This window comes from Artibeus jamaicensis, unplaced genomic scaffold, assembly GCF_021234435.1.
Source record: "Artibeus jamaicensis isolate MK-2021 breed Jamaican fruit bat unplaced genomic scaffold, CSHL_Jam_final scaffold_916, whole genome shotgun sequence".
In the NCBI taxonomy this organism is placed as follows: domain Eukaryota; kingdom Metazoa; phylum Chordata; class Mammalia; order Chiroptera; family Phyllostomidae; genus Artibeus; species Artibeus jamaicensis.
Genome location: NW_026522059.1, coordinates 28,307,680 through 28,328,653, shown reverse-complemented (window position 1 = coordinate 28,328,653; position 20,974 = coordinate 28,307,680). Strand labels below are relative to the sequence as shown.

At 35.2% G+C, this 20,974-nt stretch overlaps 1 protein-coding gene across 11 annotated transcripts in view; it reads left to right on the top strand.

The window, feature by feature from the left end:
* The window catches only part of VPS13B (vacuolar protein sorting 13 homolog B), a 700,507-nt gene that overhangs the window by 10,516 nt on the left and 669,017 nt on the right, over positions 1 to 20,974 (top strand). For all 11 annotated transcript variants that reach the window (XM_053660831.1, XM_053660829.1, XM_053660828.1 and 8 more), the window contains 2 exons: positions 848 to 991; positions 15,828 to 15,948. In XM_053660831.1, coding sequence (XP_053516806.1) covers positions 848 to 991; positions 15,828 to 15,948 — 265 coding nt within the window. The remainder of the gene's footprint in view (positions 1 to 847; positions 992 to 15,827; positions 15,949 to 20,974) is intronic.

Genomic DNA, 20,974 nt, shown 5'->3' with positions numbered 1-20,974 from the left:
TTAACTCCTTTACCATACTTCTTACATATATTTAGCTATATTGCTACTATTTTGTAAACCAAGTAGGGCAGCTGTTGGGTGAATCACTAAACATAATATTTATCTTTCATAAACAGAATTACAAAAACTGTAAAAATGTGGTTGAAATACAAGCTAAATACAGTTTATTTTTTCTTTCTTCGTTTATTTTTAACAATTTTATTAGAAAGTGAAATGAATTAGTATAAAGTGATTGAGTAACAGTTATGTTTTCATTTTTAACCTCTTTCCAATAAAAATGGAAACTAGTCAGAATACATTTCAAATTTATGACCAAATAGTATCCAGGTACAATCTTTAATTAGGTAAAGCTTAATAAGTTTTTTTTAAAGTTGGTCAATTTTTATTTTGTCAGGTCATTCTCCTATCTATTTCAAACCTGCTTTCAACTCTCCTTATCATGCTATGCTATCTGTAGTTTAAAACACATCTGGGGAAACTTTTTAGGTGGAGATTTTAAACAGTGTGACATTGCAGTTATCTCAAGCACTGCTGCTGTCTGCTGTGGTGACCACCACCTCCACTGCCAGGACGGTGCATGAGCCTTTGTCATACGTTAAGTATTGTGTATCGTTTTCCTTTCAGCAGAGTAAGAAACTCAGGCCTAGAAAGGTCAGGTAGCTTGTTAAATGTCATTTGCACAGTTGATTTTTGTATTTTAACAAATTATTGATGCTATTACTTTTTGATGAACAGTAATTCCTAAACAATGTTTGTGTTGGAAATTTTATTTTAAAGAAAGTAATTTGACTGTTAGGAAAAAATATTAAGCACCCACTAACTTCTGTTTAACATCTTGTGTTTTAAGGAATTGAAATTGCCATTCACTTTTTTAAGTGGACATATTCATGAATTGAGGATCCATGTACCATGGACAAAACTGGGTTCAGAGCCCGTCGTAATTACCATCAACACAATGGAATGCATTTTGAAACTTAAAGATGGAATGCAGGTATGAAATTGTTGTTTGTTTATATTAACCAATTTTATAGTTATTAATGTTTGATATTTAAGTTTTGGGATATGTCATCTTTTACATAAATAAATCTTAGCTTATATACTTACTACCTTTATATGCTTGTTAAAGTAACATAGTTAATTGCAAAAGGATGTTTTTAAATTTAGGTAAAATATTCTAAGGGATATTTTCATACTAATTTCATTTCACCTGATCATAGCCTTCATAGGGACCATGTAGATTCCTTATTACCTTTATGCACTAGAAGCAGTGCCTGATTATGTCCAATTTTCAAGTCAAGATTTTTGAACTTTTGCAAAGTAACTGCATAATTTTTTACCTATATGACATTTCTAAAAGAGATGAAAATCTCAAGTTATTTTTGGAAGATAAAAATATATTGAATTTGCCTTTATATGCCAGGTTTCATGGTTGTTGTTGAAGTATTGGCATCAGAAATTGACTCTTTTCAGACTTCTCTCATCCATCTGACATTTCTTCTTAGTGTGTGTGTGTGTGTGTGTGTGTGTGTGTGTGTTTAACATAGGGGTAATAGTGATTTTAAGGCCTTTCTACCAAAAATTTTCTAATCTAGGAAGCAAATAGGTATGGAGAGCCGCATAATTGTGACCTATTTACTTTCATCTTGCAGAACAGTAGTGTCTCTGTCATTTATTTTCATTACTTTTTTCCTTAACCCACATTTAACTTTCAGCTTTAGAGAAGACTTTCTGGCATGAAACAAACTGAAGAAAATTAGTAAATTGACTATTTTCATGAGCATCTTACGGCAATTTTAGTATATCCCAGGTATAACGTAAATCTCTGTGAAATTAGTTACGGTTACTTATGAATTATTAAAATCATTTCTTATATTAAGTAGATACTTTGAGTGTCATATCAACTGACTGGACTGAAATCTCTTTTTCCCTTTATGAAATCTTTGATTCAAACCTCTATCATCCAATATAATTTAACTAATGTAATTCCTGGAAGTAAGTAGACCAATGATGTATATGTCCATGAAAAATTATTTTGTGAACTTAAAATGTTTGGGAGATTGATTTAGAAATCTGTAGATAGTAATATTGCAACAAAGTTTTATTTTACTTTTATATATGGTAATACTTAAATGGTTCTTAATCATCATTTGTCCTTGGAATTTAATTTTTTTGAGAGTCTGGACTTGGTTATGCCACCCATGCAGTGCTTCATAATGATGAGAAAAAAATCCAGACACTAAGTACTTTTTCAACGGGTAGGTGGAAGTTTCAAGGCCAGATGTCCCATAAGAAACACATTTTAGAAAAGGCAAATTACAACTAATTATAGAGGCTGCAGAAAAAGATTTGTAACACATGACTTAGTGCCACCTAGAACTAATATTTGATATTGGACCATGCAGATGGCTACTGCAGGAGTGATCAGATTTCCTGCTTGCATGGTATTTGAGACCTGAATTTTGTGGTGTGTATAGCAAAAGGTCAAAGTGTCATGATTGTAAACCACTCTCACAACAAGTATTTTTTACAGATGTTTAAAATTTTGACGTAGAAAGAATTGTGAGAATTGCAGCTGACATTTGGACAAATTATTCAGCAAAGTACACTCCTGCACCCCTGGAGAGCAATACTTTCTAGTGATTGGAATTAACTTTTCAGTGAAAACATAGATGAAACACATTTTTAAACAGTTTATTTTCGTATTTTAAGCTTTGATTAGTAAAGTAGGAAATTAAAAAAAAAGTTTTATTGATTTTTAGAGGGAAAGAGAGACAGACAGACATTGATTTGCTGTTCCATCTGTTTGTACATGCATTAGTTGCTTCTCTTATGTGCTTTGACTGGATATCAAGTCCTGGCATACTGAGATGATGCTCTAACCAACTGAGCTTCCTGGTCATGGCAATGCAGCGATTTCAGCCTGTGTATAGCAAGAGGCACACTGGTGCGCCACAGGAATTTTTGAAGCATGCAGTACCTGACCGTTTAGTCAGGGGCACTGACCTCTTTTCCCTTAGATTGTCAAATAAAAAAATGACGGCAGCCAACACGACAATAGTCATCTGGTGAGAATGAATCCAAAATCATACTGTGTTTTGTCTGATTAGCAAAAAATGTATTTTTTGGTGTATTACAGAATTTTAGTGATTAGTTTATGTGTTCCATAGGATGAAAGAAGTTGAAAATTGCTGTTCTAATGTATTGTTGAATTTGGTTTGCTAATTTTGTTGAGGATTTTTGCGTCTGTGTTCATCAGGGATATTGGTCTGTAATTTTATTTTCTTGTGGCATCCTTGTCTGATTTTGGTATCAGGTCATGTTGACCTTGTAAAATGTGTTTTGAAGTGTGTTTTTGGGGGGCATTTGAGAAGGATTGATATTAATTATCTTTGAATGTTTGGTAGAATTCACCAGTGAAGCCATTTGCTCCTGGACTTTTTGGTTGTTGGGAGGTTTTTAGTAACCAATTTAATATCTTTACTACTAATTGGTCCATTAAGTTTTGATTTGTTTTAAAAAATCTTTATTTCATACTCAGTCTTCAATGGTCATTTATTTGGTCACATGACATTGGCAGTTATTTTATCTCAGTACTTTGAAATTACTATTTCACTATTGAAATAGTTCTGTTTTTGCAGTTGAGGTTTTTACCTTTCAGTGGTATTGTCATTTTATCATTTTATTGTAAAGTGTATATATATATATATATTTTTTTTTTCTAGTTGCATACAAAATTTTTTTTCTATTTTTTAGTCTTTAGTATTCTTCAGTTTCACAGTAGTACCTCTAGAGTGAATTTCTTTTTTGTTATCCTCCTTGGGATTTATTGTGTTTCCTGTATCTAAGGATTTATGTTTTTCTATTACTCCTGTAAAATTTCCACTTTATTTCTTTGAATGTTAATTTATTCCTATATTTGCCTTACAAAACTCCCATTTTCACATTTAGACCCTCTCAGTTTTCACATTTAGACCTTTGCATATTAACCTTTCATGTTTTTTATCTCTCTGTTTCTCTGTGCTGCAGTGGGTAATTTTTTTCAGATCTGTGTTCTATCAAGTTCAGTGACTCTCTCAGATCATGAACTTATGTGCACCTTATAAGAGGGTTTGAAATTTGCTGTCATCAGTGGTTCTCAAAGTGTGATCTGAGGACCCCTAGGAATCCCCAAGGTTTTTTAGGGTATACATAAAGTTAAAACTGTTTTTATACTAGTACTAAGACATGATTTACTTCTTTTCATCATCATTTGTTTATGAGGATAGAGTTGAATTTTCCCGAGGGTACTTGATGTGTGATACGGCAACAGATTGAAGGCAGAAGCAGATATGAGAATTCAGCTACTTTCTTTTTAGGCCAGATTTTTTTAAATGTAAAATAATTTTATTCTTCTTAGTAAATTTTCTTGTTTTGGAAAATATAGCTATTTTTCATAAAGTGTAAAACTTTGTAATTTATAATTATAACGTGTGATGATTCATTTAAAAATAATTATAAAAGAACATATATGTAATCTATATTTAAACTTTTTCTTCTTTTTTACGTTTCCTATGGTAAATATGGGTGGATATAGTCTACCTATATGGTAAATAATGGGTAGATATACAGAAAAGGTTTTGCGGGCTCTAACTCATTTTTAATGGGTTAAAGGTCCTGAGATCAAAACATTTAAGGACCACTGGTACAGAGTAGAGAACCACTGAATTATTTTAAGCCAGTAAACTACTTGATTGAATTTTAGGAAGATGCTAAGTTTTTCAGAGCGAAGGGATAGATTGGAAGAGGTGATTTCAGGTAATTAGTGATGTTCACTTTGTGATATTTTAGGAGAAACATGGTGGGGACTAGATAGAATTAAGTCATTAGCTGTGGGCATGGAGCACATGTTCTGGGGGAAAACGTAGAGAGGATGTTGAGGTTCAAGGATGATGTCTGGAATTTTGGTTTAGTGATGATTGGGATGATATGGTGTTGTTAATTTAAATTCTTCTTAGAGATTAAATACTTGTCTGTCAAGCTCATCATATACTAAAATAATAGTAAATTAGGTCTCACTGAAGATTAATGTATATTGGACATTAGTCATTGTGGATGAGCATGCACAGAATTATCACTTTAGTATTTAATTTCCTTTATTTGAAGGAAAAGTTGAAAAGGTTCAGTCAAGAAATTTTTACTGAATGCTGTACTAAATACTGATGATTTAGTGACAAACCTTTCTCTCCTTTTGAATGTTTTAAGGAAAGATTGCTATATCTTGAGTGGTTTATGATTTTGATTTTAGCATAGAAAATTTGTAGTCTTAGAACCTTCCGAGGGTAAAATATTTTGTTTTAGGTTTTTGAGCTGAAATAACTGATTTAAAAATATTATTGAAAAGGAAATAAAAAACCAAAACCCAACCACAAACAGAGATAATTTGTGGATAGATGAATATGACAATAAATGTTTTAAACTGTAATATGTGCTTTAAGAGTTTGAGAACAGCCCTGCCTGGTGTGGCTCAGTGGATTGAATGCCTGCCTGCAAAAGGTTTGCCAGTCTGATTCCCAGGCAGGGCACGTCCCTTGGTTGAGGGCTGGGGTTCCCTGGTGGAGGGCACGTTAGAAGCAGCCACAGATGATGTTTCTCTCTGTTTCTTTCTCCCTCCTTCCCTTTCTCTAAAAAATAAATAACTAAAATCTTTTTAAAAAATAAAAGTTTGAGAACAGAAGAAATCATTGTTTCTTGAACTTTACCTGTGTTTGCAAGCATCCCAATTAAAAGTAGTGGAAGGGGATTTAGCTGGTTGGAAGATAACATTGTTCTAAAGACTGTTTGTTTAAAAAACACATACATTGATATGAATCACAGAGTCTTTCATTTTGTCGTGTACGGTAGTGATGTTCCACTGGTGTGCTGCTGTATAAGCAGTGTGCCACAAGAATTTTTAGAACATGCACGACCTATTTAGTCAGGGGCATTACTTCTTTTCTTAGAGTGTCATGAAAAAGTGACAACGGTCTGCACAACATTAGCTGTCCAGTGAGAATGAATCAAAATGATACATATATTTTTGTCAGATTGGCAAAAATATATTTTTTGGTGTACCACATAATTTTAGTAATTAGTTTATGTGTGCCATGAAATGAGAAGAGTTGAAAATCGCTGATGTATAAGTTTGCTCTTTAAGCCACACGAAAACCAAGCTTAGCATAAAGTGGATTTTTGGTTAAATACATTTTTTAAAATTTACTTATTGAGGAAGTTTTAATTCTTGTTTGCCATGTTGGATGTTTTTTGAGGAGTTTCTGTTGTATACTTGTTTTTATTCTTGGAAAGATCTTTTTGGAGCTGGAGTATTTAAAAGTATATTTTGTTTTTTAGAGAGAGGGAAAGGGTAGGAGAAAGAGAGGGACAGAAATATCACTGTGAGAAAGAAACTGATTGGTTGCCTCTCATACAGACTCCTACAGGGGATTGAATCCACAACCCAGGCATGTGCTCTGACAGGGGATTGAACTGGCGACCTTTTGCTGTGGGACTTTGGCTGCCCAACTGAGCCATACTGGTTAGGACTGAGTTGGGGTATTTTTATTCTCTCATAGCTCTTCTATTTTAGGAAGATGAAAAGTCACATTTAGATTGAGACAAGTAAGGAAGTCTCAGTTTCATTAAGTACTTTCTAAGAATGTTATGAATGAATTAAAATATGAGGTTGTAATAGAAATGCTAGTACAACCTTAATTGTAGTGTAGTGTTCAGTGTTGCGGACCCTAAATTTATATGTCTAAACACGGTGGACAGAACTGAAAATACTGATTTGAGATTTTGAAGCTTATTGGTAGTTACAACTTCTCTTTTCCCCTTTAGCCTTGAAGCGTCCTGCATTAAAGATAAGGCAGAGCGCAGACTGCAGATTCTGGGTTTCTTTTAAATTTCTTTTTGGTTTGCAAGTTCCGTAGGTTTCCTTTCAATCCATAAAAAGTGTTGATTTTCTGCTTTTTTCCTTTGATAATTAGATACTAGTAATTTTATTTTTTCTTGAACTTATTCATTTTGCCAAGATTTTTTTTGAAACATGCATAACTAGTATTTAGAAACTGTACTGAGTCTACAGCTGAACTAAGTTTTTTATAGTCAGATTATACTTGGGTTTTACTAGCCTGACAGTTTCTGCCCTTTTATTGGAGTGTTTTAGATTATGTACATTCCGTGTAATTTTAAATATGGTTAGGTTAAAGTCTAATCATTTTTTTTTTTAATTTTCTATTTCTTCTTTCTAATTTTTGTTCTTTTTTTCCCCTTCTTTTCCTGCCTTTTTGGATTAGCTGAGTATATTTTGCCATTTCATTTTATCTTTATTATTGCTTTATTCCCTATACTTTATCTTTTTGGTGGTTGTTTTGGGCTGACAATGTGCATGTTTCAGTTATTGTCTAATTTTAAATAATAACATACTACTTCATGGATAATATATTATCCTTTAGTATGCTTACAACAGTATGCTAATCTGCCATCATTTTTGCTAATGTTATAATTCTTAGTTCTATACATGTTATAGACGCATAATATGTTGTTATTATTTTGCTTTGAATAGTCAATTTCTAAAAAAAAAAAAATTATCAACCACAAAGTGCCTTTGTATTTACCCACATAGTTATTTCTGGCATTCTTCATTCTTTATGTAGGCCAAAGTTTTCATTTAGCAGCGTTTTACTTCAGCTTGAAGATCATCGTTTAATATCTTTTGTAGTTTATTTCATCTTGCTACAATTTTATTTCACCTATCCTGTGTTTGAAAATGTCTTTGCTGCCTTCTTTGCTATTAACAATAGCTAGACTTTTTCCAGACAGACCTCATATATCTGTTGGCTGTTCATATATCTTCCTGGGCGAGGAGTGTGTTCGGGTCCTCTGCCCGTTTTTAAATTGGATTTTTTAATTTGGTGTTGAATTTTATGAGTTTTTAAAAATATATTTTGGGTGTTAACCCTTTGTCAGAGCTGTTTGCAAATACCTTCTTCCATTTGGTCAGTTGCCTTTTTGTTTTGTTGTTGGTTTCTTTAGCTGTGCATAATCTTTTTAGTTTGATACAGTCCTATTCATTTTTTTTGTTTACCTTTATTTCCCTTGCCTTTGGGGAAAAATTCATAAAATGTTCTCTACAAGCAAGGTCCATAAGTTTAGTACCTACGTTTTCTTATATGTAATTTATTTTTCAGAACATATTATTTTGACCTATTTTGAATGAATTAATTGTTGTACATGGGGACAAACAGTAATCTGTTGATAGTTTCATTCTCTTTCAATTTTCCCAGAACCATTTATTGAAGAGGTTTTCTTTGCTCCACTGTTTATTTTTGGTTCCTTTTTTGAAAATTATCTGTCCGTATACATGTGGTTTTATTTCTGGACTCTCAGTTCTGTTCCATTGATCTGTGTGTTTGTTTTTCTGCCAATACCATACTGTTTTGATGGTTGTAGCTCTCTAGTATAATTTGAAGTCAGGTAGTATGATACCTCGGCTTCATTCTTCTTTTGTTTGTTTGTTTTTTGTTTCAGGTAGAATAACCCCTGTGAATATTTCTCGCAGTGGGCGTCTTCTGGTGACAAATTCCCTAAGCTTCTGTATATCTGGAAAAGTCTTTATTTCCCCTTTATATTTAAAGGATAACTTTGCTGGACGTACTATTCTTGGTTGGTAATTTCTCTCTTTTCAGTAGTTTGAATATTTGGTTCCACTGTTTTCTGGCTTATAGAATTTCTGCTGAGAAATTTGTTGATAACCCAATTGGCTTTCCTTTGTAGGTCATGTCCTTCTTTTCCTTGGCTGCTTTGAGAAGTCTTTCTTTGTCATTACTTTTTGACAGTTTTAATACAATGTGCCTTGGAGAAGGCCTCTTTGGATTGAGGTAATTAGATGTTCTGTTTACTTCTTGGATCTGTGGATCTAGTTCTTTGCACAGGTTTGGGAAGTTCTCATCCATTATTTGTTTGAATAGGCTGTTCGATCTCTTATTCCTCTCTTCTTCTTTTGGTATGCTTATTAGTCTTATATTGCTTTTCTGCATGGAGTCAGATAGTTCTTGTAGAGGTCTTTCTTTGATTTCTTTCTTTTTTAATGTTTAGGTCTTTCTCTTTTTCCCTTTACATCATTTCTAGGTTCTTATCTTCTGTATTACTGATTCTTTCCTCAGTCTGGTTGACTGTGCTCACTAGTTCATTCTCAACTTCCTTTATTGAATTCTTCATTTCCAGGATTTCTGTATGATTTGTTTTTAAAGATTTTTTAAATTTATTGATTTTTTTTTTTTTTAGACAGAGAGGAAAAGAAGGAGAAAGAGAGGGAGAAAAACATCAGTGTGTGGTTGCCTCTCGTGCACCGCCTGCTGAGAACCTGGCCTGTAACCCAGGCATGTGCCCTGAATGGGAATTGAATTAGTGACCCTTTGGTTCACAGGCCAGTGCTCAATCAACTGAATTACACCTGCCAGGGCTCTGTTTGATTTTATTTTTTAAAGTTCCAGTGTCTTTGGTAAACTATACATTTTGGTCATTAATTTGCGTTCAGAGTGTATTAAATTGCCTGTCAGTATTTTCCCTCATCTTGTTGAGTGTTTTCAGAAGTGCACTCTTGAATTCTCTGTAATTTATATTGCATATTTTATGTGTTCATGTTTGCTCTCTGGATATTTTTTAAGTTTTTCTTTAGAGTTACCTTGCTACCTTCATTATTCCTGGTATTTGATGGGTTCCTTTTCTGTCTAGGCATCTTTGTATTAGTGGCTTGTAGAGGTCTTTATTTTTCCAGTAGGTGGTACAGAATCACTAGTTGTTTTTTTTTTTTTTAGCAGTGAAATAAAAAAGCTAACCTCCAGCTTCCTTCAGTATAGCTGTGATGCTTGGGGGTGGGGTTGTCTGGGAAATTTGGCCATCGTCTTTGTTTTGCCTTCTTTGTTATGGCGATCTCACACTCTCAGGGGAGGGATCCCCAACTGCCACATTCTAATTGGGGATCAGTAAGAGAGCACCCTTTACTCTGGGAAAATAGTGATTCTGTTGTAATAGTCCTGTGGTATGCAGATAATATGTGCTCTAGCCTGACAGTAAGGGCGATGGGAAGCAAGTTGTGGGAATCTACAGGGCAGCAGGTCTCTGTGGCTTTCTTTCTTTCTTTGGAAAGCTGAACACCTGATAGCAGTGGTAGAACCTTTGTGCTGTGTCCTGCCCTGGTCTCTCAGCTTAGCTGCAGCTTGCTCTGCTACTTCTGCAGGAGTGGCCACTGAGTCTCTGCTCCTCCAAGCTGAAGGAAGTGCTATTCACAGCCAACTTCCTCCGCTCTCCAGGGTGAGCCTACAGTGATGCAGGACTATGTCTGTGGCCAGTCTGAGCCATCCTCCCTTCTCACCCTTCTGTTAGTTTTTGCTTGCTCAGCTTTAGATGCTTCAATGTGCAGATCTCTCAGGTGTGTCTGTATGTTGAGCAGGGGGAATCCTTTGAGTAATAGCTGTTGAACTTGTTGAAATTTCAGGAGGAGAGACCTAGGGGATCTCTCATGCCCCCATTCCCCTGATGTCCAACTCACATTTCAGATAGTTACCTGGTTAATACCTGGTGCTGCTAGCTTTGGCTGTCTTCCACTGCCAGTCTCTAGTCTTCCTCTTCCTCCTCTTCTTGCAGACCTGAGTGTGGTGCTCTCCCAACACCACTTTCTTTTACATTAATGCAATTCACGGACTGTGGAGGCATGTCATGGCTGGGGCCTTGTTGAAGTGGGGGGAGTGTAGGATTTCCCAGGAAGGCAAAAAGAGCATTTGGAGTCTGCAAGGTGTGCTTTCTTGTTTTGGGTGTGTGAGGGGGAATAAGTGCAGTTCCAGGGAATAAGAACAGTAGGGAGGGGATGGGTTGCAACTTGCTCAGAGCCTCACAGGAAGCTGGAGGACAGTGGAATCAGGCCCAAGTCACTGTTGCTGTGATGACTCTTCTCCACCTTACTTTAAACTTTAGATAAAAAAAACAAATCAGTTATTTCCTGGGTAGTCTAGAGTTTAGAGAACAGTGTCATCCTGTATGATTGAAGGTCAAGCATCTCTTTTTTTTTAGATTTTACTCATTTATGTTTAGAGGGGAAGGGAAGGAGAGAGAGAGAAATGTCAATGTATGGTTGCCTCTTATGCGTACCCTGCTGGGAACTGGCCTGCAACCCAGGCATGTGCCCTGACTGGGAATCGAACCTCAATCCTTTGGTTTGCAGGCCTGCGCTCAATTCACTGAGTTACACCAGCCAGGGCATCAAGCATCTCTTTACCTTGACATTTTTAAAGCTTGTTAGCATTGTTTTGCAAAATTAAAGCATGTTTTATTTTCTCAGGAGACTGAGATTATTGAGTCATTGATTGAACCAGGATGTAAAGGACAGAGGATTTTTTAGGGGGGTAAGGGAAAAGGAACAGGGTAATTTGCAGAGTTAGTGAATTTTGTTTTAAACATGTTGAATTTAAGGTGCTAGCATTAAAAAAAAAATCTCATAGCTACTTTCCTTATTTAATTTCTAACCTTTTATAATCTATCATTGTTGGGATCTCTGCTTTTGCTTTCTGTCACATAACCAGAAGATTTTTTTCCTGAATGAAGTATTTCATCTTAATTTCCCACTTAAGTTTTATTTGCTCGCCATGTGTGGAATAAAGCTTAAATTTCTTGGACTGATATTCATTGTAGAAACCATTTGCTCTAGCTTCTTTTTACAGCCTAATATTTTATTGCTCTCTATTTTACTTACATTGCACTACGTACTTCTTTTGTATAAGGCACATGCTTTCTTCCTTTCTACCATCCTTATTGAAATCTCCCACCATCACCCACCCCCGCCACTTGCAGCCCAGCCTTGTGAAACCTTATGTTCTTTAAGATATTTTCATCACTTCTTGGAGGATATGCTACTTAGTACTAACTGTGCTGTTTAGTTGGATTTTTCTCATAGGCATGGCAATAGAGAAAGATGGTTAGAATTGTGTCATTTAGTAGCAGCTTGATGTTGAACTATTCATTTAAATCTCTTCACGCCCCATCTTTAAGTGGGGATACTTTTACACACGGAATAGAGTCTAATTCATAGCTTTGTTAAAAGGATTAAGAGATGTGAATGTAATGCGATTATTAGAAGTGGGAAGTGCCGTAAATAAATAATTTTGTTTCTTTTGTCTCTTTTTTCTTGCTTCCTACCTTTCTTCTTCCTTCCCTTCTCCCTGCTTTCTGGTCTTCCTTTTCAAATTTAGCGGTTATAGGCAGGGCTTTTTGGTCAGACAGGTCTGGTGTTCACTCCAGCTCTTTCACTTCCTGTCCTTTGGCCTCAGGGTGTCTTAAGTCCTGATTTCCTCAGCTTTAAAATACTGTGGCCTGACACAGCTAAGTGCTCAGTAACGGTCACTGTTGTTTCTTTGTGACATATATTATTGCCAGCTAACTTAAATTGCTCTTAGTCTTTTATTCATATAAGCCTTATTTCTCAGGTAGCTAAGTTAACTACCTAGAAGGATGCCATCTGTTTATGCTACCTATTTTTTCCTAAAATAAATACCTCAATAGGTATTACATGCTGGGGGAAGATACATATATAAGAAAACAAAGTATGATTTTATTATTTTATTCAAGCACCCAATTCCCCCTAGTGAGTCATGTTAAAAATTTCATGGTATGATGTGGCTTAGGCTAGAGTGCCTCAGTATATCCTTTTGTTCTTTTCTACCTTAATTTTGGCCTATTTCACCTTCCATACTTAAGAGTGGATCTAACCACTTCAAGTGAGTGGTTTAGAAGGAAGGGAGGAGCAGATGTTGGCAATGTGATGTTCACATCCTGATATGAAGGAAAGGGATGTCAAAAGCAATAATAAAGAACAAATTTTCCACAGAGTGTTGCCGTTAGCATAGTTTGATTTTTTTTTTCTTTGCCTGGGGCAATACCAGGGTCAGGTGGCTATGTGTGTGAAAAGAGACCAGAGGGACAGATGGGTAAAGATTGTATCATTGGGGAAAATGGCCCTGGTCCTGTTGCTGAATAGCCTGGATATCGGAGGTGGAAGAGTGGCCCCACCACACAGCTGTTTATAGTTGGTACAGTGATCTTTTTCATGGTTAAAATGTAGCCTAAAGAATGTTCAGCTTTGGCCTGGCAGGTTAGCTAGTCCCCTGGTGGGAAGATGAAGTAAAAGAATGCATGGGACTGTCAACTCTCTTCTTCCTTAGCCTCTCATAGCCCCATCCTCACCCTCGATGGGAGGGAGGATGGAAGCAGCCTCTGTGGGCTCAAGGTGATGTGTGAGGAGATTGGGGGCATACTCATTCCTCCTTTACTTAAGCATAGTTGCCATTTTTTAAAAAGGTTTTATTTATTTTTAGAGAGAGGGGAAGGGAGGGAGAAAGAAAGGGAAACATCTGTGTGAGAGGGAAACATGGATCAGTTGCCTCTTGTACACACCCCGACCGGAACCAAACCTACAAACCCAGACATGTGCCTTGACACGTGATGTGAACTGCCGACCTTTCGCTTTTCCAGATGACACCCAACCAAGTGAGCCACGCCAGTCAGGGCCTTGGCATTTTTTAATGACTAAAACTAAGTTTATTAATATGCTGTCAGGGTAGAGGTGAGTCAGAGATTCTCGTTTTTATCGTGAAGGCAAGTATGTGTGTTTTCCCTGGCTCTCTCGTGTTCTCCAAGTGTGTACCTCTGCTTCGGTCACTTTATTTGGCTTTGACTTTCTGAAGTACAGTGTTACTTTTAGACATTCTTTATTGCATCTGACAGTAGCCATTGTTCTTGCCACTGGAGAGGATAGAGGTGAATGTCCATAAGAGCTTTATGGGAGTTTATTTCCTAGGCCCCGAAACTCTGTTTCAGGAGCTTTTGGTGACCAGAACTGCCATGATCTTTAGACCTTTTTTACTTTTCAAGTTTGGTGCTGTAAGGTGAAAAGCATAAATAAAGCACAGCACGTCATGGTTCTACCCCTCAGCTTCTCCTTCTGCAACCCTTTCTTACATTTGTAACTTGTGTTTTTAAACAAGGACTTGGAATGATTCATTCACCTCTTTTAAGTTTTTTCTTTAATCTTGCGCCGTGGTGAATCTGGGAGTTGCTGGTTTTTAAGTTTAAATTGACTTGCCCTATGAAGGCTAAGGTGAAAAGTATGTTACATGATCCTGTGATTTGTCAGTATGGAAGTAATGGATCTATTTACATACATTGTTTGCTACATTTTTCCTCTGTGAGGACCTTTTGTAAGGAAATGACATTCTTTCATTAGGAGCAAAGGGCAGTATTTTCAGAAATAGCTATGTGGTCCTCAAGAGAAAACATTCTTTTGCAATGAAATATACTTAACAGACAGTTTGGATAAATTGCAACCTAAATAAGAAATATATAACTGTAATATGTTTGGGATTAAAAATTATCTTAAAACATTTTAGCTAGTGTATTTGAGAACAGAGTTTCTTTTATTAGAATTTGAAACTTTCAATAAAGTTGAATGTATAATAGTTCATCATGATGCATACTGGTTAAAAGCCGATGAGCTAAAACTAATGATAAAAGTAAGTCCTGTTTTAATATTAAATATTATAATTTCTGTTTTGCTTTATTTTTAAATTTAATTTAGTTGCGTCAGGATTGAATGATAGCTGAATTATAATTGATACAATTAAAATGTAATTGAAATAAAAACAAGTTCAAATTATCAAAAGGATTTTTTTCTAATTATACTGTATGTGCAGCCATAATTTCCTAACCATAGTTGAGAAAGAAGTGTTTACACATTTGGTAATGTTTGTTTCATAGTATATATTTTTATAAGTACCATAATTAATGCTAATTTTTAAAGCACACTGAAATTTCAGGGTTATTATAAGTTTTGCTTAAACAAATAAAGTTATTTAGTTTGTTTTTCTTTTGAATAATAAAAATGTGTAGTTTGTAGGGAAGCTTTTGTAGGGAAACTGTATTTACCGTGTGTCTTTTTTAACTACTTGAATATGGTATTTAGCCTATGTACTTTAGCCTTTTTTGCTACTACTAATTTTTTTAAAATAAAATAAAAATAACTTCTTCTTTCTTTTGCTTTAAAATGTTTGTCATCTTGTGCATGCCAGATTTATTGGACCGCAGTAGTTTTAGTGCATTTTGGCTGGATGTTTATTATGACATCACTGTAATCTATATACAGTATGTGATTTCAGATGGTTTCAGTGTTAAATATTTTCATAATTATGCTAGTTTTGGCAGTTCACTTGGAACTTTTTCACATCTCTTTAATGAACATGTTTTACTTTTGGGCTTTTGAGACAACCATATGTTTCAAAAATTAATAGTGTGCTTTTAATGTTAACGTTGTGCAGAAGTGTGTGACTGCAGACATTTTTAAGGATGTAAGTTGAACTAAAAGTAATTACAGTAAAGTTTTCTTCACAGTAGTAGTCTTTCAGTATTTAGAGACTGCAACATCCCCCGAAATAACAGAAGATGTCATTATAAAGACTGAGTAGTGAAGTTGTTTTGTGAAATGGACCATTGTGAAGTTTGTTTTGCATTAACTTAAAAAGAATGTAAGTTCGTGCAAAAAGTTTCTTTGTTGTTTATGATAGTAAATTTTTTACTGTTTGTTTGTATTAGAGTTTTAAACCATTTTTTCTTCTGCTAACATATCACTAGAATTTGAAGCCATGCTGTCATGTAAAAGATTCGTCTTTTGTTGTATCATTCTCTTAGTGTGTTATGGAATACGAAGTTTTGTTTTGTAAAGGAAGTCTTATGGTTTTTATTTGTCTCTTTCTTTATAATAAATACAGGATGACCATGAAAGCTGTGGTTCTAATTCAACCAACCCTAGTACTACTGAGAACACAAAATCATCAGTAAAACCTCGAAGAATTCAGCAGGCTACTCCCACAGATCCTGATTTACCACCAGGTAACTTGTTATGGGTTTATAAAGCCAAAAATTCACTTGGTGTTAATTGTTGTGACCCTTTCTAGAATATGCTCCTTCAGAATTCTTTAGTTGTATAACATTTAGACTAAATGTGCCTGTGCACTTGCTGCATGAATTCTGAACAGATTGAGTCCAGAGCCCTGATGAATGTCTTTCATTTAAATTTTGAATCTCTTTTGCAGTAGGTTGTTTCTTGAGTTTCTTTTTTATAGCCTCTCCTTGCAAAAACTTGCCTCCGATTTCCCACTCATAGTCTTTTTGTTCTCCTCGCTTCTTGATAAGTACAGGAAAGACACTAGAGTGTTCTGAGTTTCTAGAATGTGTAAAATTCACTAACAGATACACAGAATTTTGTAACTGGGATAGACCATCCCTTCTATTTCCTGAAATTTCTATTTACCTGGAACTTATACATAAAAGTTCCTTGACAAATATTTAATGAAGGAAAAAAAAACAGTGATCATCAGTTATTAGCTCTGTGCTCAAAGTGCATTGGTGTCTTTTTACAGTTAGGGAGTGTGTATCAGTCACTTCTCTTTTGATTTTATTTGTCAGTTTTTTTCCCCTAAGATGAAGGTGATACTGGTATATACTTGTTTTTTTGTGTTAAAGGTTTGAGGGCCTTCTGTGCTGGTTTTAACTTAGCTAAATTTTATAGTCTTCTGGCACCATTTGCTTCATCTCTAAGAGGCTGTATTAGGTACATAATTTCATAGCCTTCCTCCCTCAAATATATGTTCTAACATTTTTTTAAATCCTTACCTGAGGATACGTTTGTTGATTTTACAGACAGAGGGAGGGAGGGGAGAGAGAAACATTGAAGTGAGAGAGAAACATCGATCAGTTGCCTTTTGTTCATAGTTGGACTAACTGGGGATTGAACCGTCAGCCTAGGTGTGTGTCCTGACCAGGGATCTAACCCATAACCTTTTGGTGTATGGGAGGACACTTAAAGTAACTGAGCCTCCCAGGCCAGGGCTGAATTGAACATTTTTAACTGGTGTGAGAGTGTTGTTAATGCTGATGGTTTGTATTCTTCAGAACTCTCTACCTAAAAGGCCTTGGTAATCTTTTGACCTTAGAATAGATTAATTGCTATTGCTGGAAAAGATGCTAGAAGATATTTTAATACTGAACATTTCTAATTTTACTTAGAGTAGTGTGGTGGTTCTGGTACTTCCTAAATTTTTTCTTGCTAATTAACTCCTTGGGAAAAAAATTAGTGGTGTATTAAATTAACCTGTAAATTAAACCGTAGCTTGTTTTTATTTATTAATTGGGCAGCACTTTTACCCCTCCAAATTTCTGATTACCTATACCTCCCCAAACTAGAAACATCCATCTGTTGTTCTGCTTATTTATGCATATTCATTATGGTGGTTTCTTGTTGTACCCTGTTGGAGATTGACCCTGCAGCCTTGGTGTATGAGGAGGAGGCTGTAACAAACTGAGCTACCTGGCTAGGGCCTAAGTCCCAGACTTCTAATGATTTTTTTTTTAGAGCCTACATTAGAATTTACAGTGACAGTTAGAATTGGGGTAATCAGTCTACTTCAGGAGCATAAAAGATAAAAACATAAGCATAACATTTTTTAGTGGTATAAAACAGGGCTGTGTTCCACCTGAACTACCCAAGGTAGCTTTTGAATTAACATCTGCTTTTCTGTCTTACCTAATGGGAGGACTCATATCCTCTTTTTTGCTGACATAAATCACAGTTAAGGAGTTATTTTAGGAAGTAACTGAACTTGCTGGGCAGTTACTGGGAGGCAGAGCCGCTAAACTTAATCTTGCCAAAGGAAAAAAAGGGATAATTTGAGAATCCAGTTGGATAATGGTAAGTTATTTTACTTCAAGGTTAACTCATACAGTTATTTGAGGACTCATTTCTGGTACTCTGCCCAAGAACTATATTAATGTTCTTTTATTATAGAGATGAATTCTTGCCTTCAAAATTTTCTAGAGAACATTATTTCTTCTATTATCTGGGGTTACAATTTTAGAGTTTGAACATTTGCATAAATCTACAGATGCTTATTGAGAAAAGTTTTGGTGTTGCCTGTTGCCAATAGTCGTTTGTTATTTTTGTTCGAAATGTTAGAACATATATTTGAGGGAGGAGGGCTATGAAATTATGTACCTAATACAGCCTCTTAGAGGTGAAGCTAATGGTGCCAGAAGACTTCTCCCTGAAGGCTCGGAGGCTTTCTAATATGAAAAGATGGTGAGTCGATATCTGATACTTTCCTTGTAATGTCTATTCTTGATAACTAGAACAGTCTTTTTCCCATTGTGGATCCTGACCGGTTAGTGCACTTTGAAGGCAATGTAGTGGGTCATGGCAGAATTGAAAAAATGTGGCATAGGGTAGAAAACCTGATAGCATACAGCAGTAAAGGGTGGTAATGTTTCAAGAAACTTTCTCATATGTGTGCATTTGTGCTGGGTGATGATGTAATATTTTTGACATCATTTAAAAAATACTGTGAGCAGGGTCAAAAGAGTTTGAATTTGACTGATTTGAAGCATACACATTTTATTTCAGTTAATAATATATAGTCCAGGACCTTCAGTTACTGCTAATAATAACAATTTTGAATTGTGGGCTTATCATTATACTATAAGACATGCCAGTAGCTTGTATTTAGAGATGAAGTTTAAGGGTGTTTCATTTATTTATTAATTTATGAATACTTTTCTCATTATTCTCTAAACTTTATACCTGTCTAAAGTGACACCACTTCTAAGCTAGCTACCTGGATTATTCAGTTCTGTGCTCTCTTAAGTGTACTGCCTTTGGCTTCAATAAAACCCACAATGGGCTGCTTCTGCATTTTTCCTAAAATGGCTAGGAATATGCTTCAAAGTAGGATATGCTTTAAAGTAGGATGTGCTTCAAACTATTAGTTTGCAATAACCTTTAAGATATATAGTATTTACATTTTGTTTATTACAGGAAAGGTGATAATTGGAGAGCCTTTATGGCATTCTAGTTAGATTGAATTTCAAAATATTGCTTAGTGGAGCCTGGCTATACAGTTCCCCAAATCTATACTGTTGTGTGAATGAGAGTATATGCTGGACCAGCCAATCAAACACTATCTTTGCCCACAGAGAATTAACTGCTTAGTATAGGAGACTTTCTAAACTACTAACTACAGGGTGAAGTCAAAGCAAAGAGGAATACCAAAGAAGCACAAGTAATATATTTCAATTACTAAAACAAGGAGTGGTTATGTGCAAGTGTGTATGGTTTTCAAAATGCACAGGTAAAACTGAGAGGCAAGAAAGATTGCAAATGAAATGATGGGAAATGGCATAATAGACACATACTGTCCAAAAATAAATAATGTATTTATAGCATAAAAATCAGGCAAATAAAACCTCAGGTAATAGTGTTAAAGAACATACATAATATACTAAGAGTTCTCCAAAAAATATATGACTTTGTATGTGACTAACAACCTAGCTTTGAAGTGTGCTAGATCAAGCAGAAAAAAATCTCATGACTGTGTCCTTGAATATCAAAATTAACTATTGTTTTAGTAGATATATGTGTAAGTCTGTACTCAGCAGATGAGACAGTGTACATCCTCTTGATGCACACATGGGGTGTCTACGGACATTGAAGAAAGATTTGCTATAAAAGGAAGTCTTGACAAATTTCAGAGAACTGCTATCATTTTGACCATCCTTCTACCACAATACTGTTAAATTAGAGTGTATTACTGATATGTTTGAATTTACCTCTACTATCTTATTACTTGTTATATCTTTATAAGCTCTTAATTTTCATTCTTCTATTTATTTCCCCTCTCATATCTACTTTAACTTGACTCCTGACGTATACTCAGCCCGGAAATACACTCTTCCCAGGTCTTTTGACTACATTCAGTGGGAAAGATAATGGGGAATGTGATCACTTTATGTTACCCAGGCCTAGAGCCTGTTAACATTTTGGGGTGTGTGTGTGCATGCACATATACACACATCTTTTGTTTTCCAACTTGCATTTTTAAATTTAATGTCATGTCATGATTTTTCTAGGACAGTAATATGTTTTACATCAGTATTTTAGTCATTGGGGTGTATTCCATTGTATAACTTAAGCTTATTTAACCAGTACCTTTTTGTTTGATATTGAGGTTATTTTTCATTTTTGGTTTTGTAAAATGTGTTAGTCAACATTACTAGGAGGTTAAGTCTTTGCACAAACCTCTGTTTATTTCCTAGGGAGAAATTCTTAACAGTTTATAGAATCAAAATTAGGGGGATTTTAATGTTTTGGCATGTATGGCCAAATTTTTCTGTGTGAAGTTTGTTAACAGTACTTTTTTCTAAGCGCAATTTTGGTCCAGTGCTGTTATTTATGATTAAGAAACACTTTTTTGAAACTTTTATGGATGAAAAAATGCTATTATATATTTTATTACTAATTAGGACTACTGTTTTTTATTTTATTTTCTTTTCATTACTTTGTTACGTAGAAAAGCTAATTTTTATACTTTGTCAGCTGATCAGTCAGCATTTTTCAGTCTCACCTTTTGTATTTTCCACATAAAAAATATAATCATCTTCATGTAATGAATAATTTTGTCTTTTCCTTGTTAATGCATGTGGTTATTTCTCCTTTTTATCCTTGTTTAGTTGTTTAGAAGTTCTGTGACTACATTAGGATAAGAAAAGTGGTAGGGGCAAGTCTCCTTAATGTTGATGTGCAGGGTGGGGAACATTGGAGAAGGAGATACAGGAGAGGGGACAGTCATACTGGGTTTGAGCAAGAATGGAGAATGGGCAAAGAGTATTCTAGACATGAGGAAGAACATGAACAAAGTCAATGAAAATTCATGGTGTTTTATCTGACCCTGTGGGCATCAGTATATGTATTTGGAGGGGTTGGGTTTGTGGATAGCAGAGGGTTGGATAATAGGAGCTTCTGGCAAGATTGACTGGTAACAGGATAAAAGAGCCATCTGATACGCTATCTTGTAGGTTCTCATCCGCA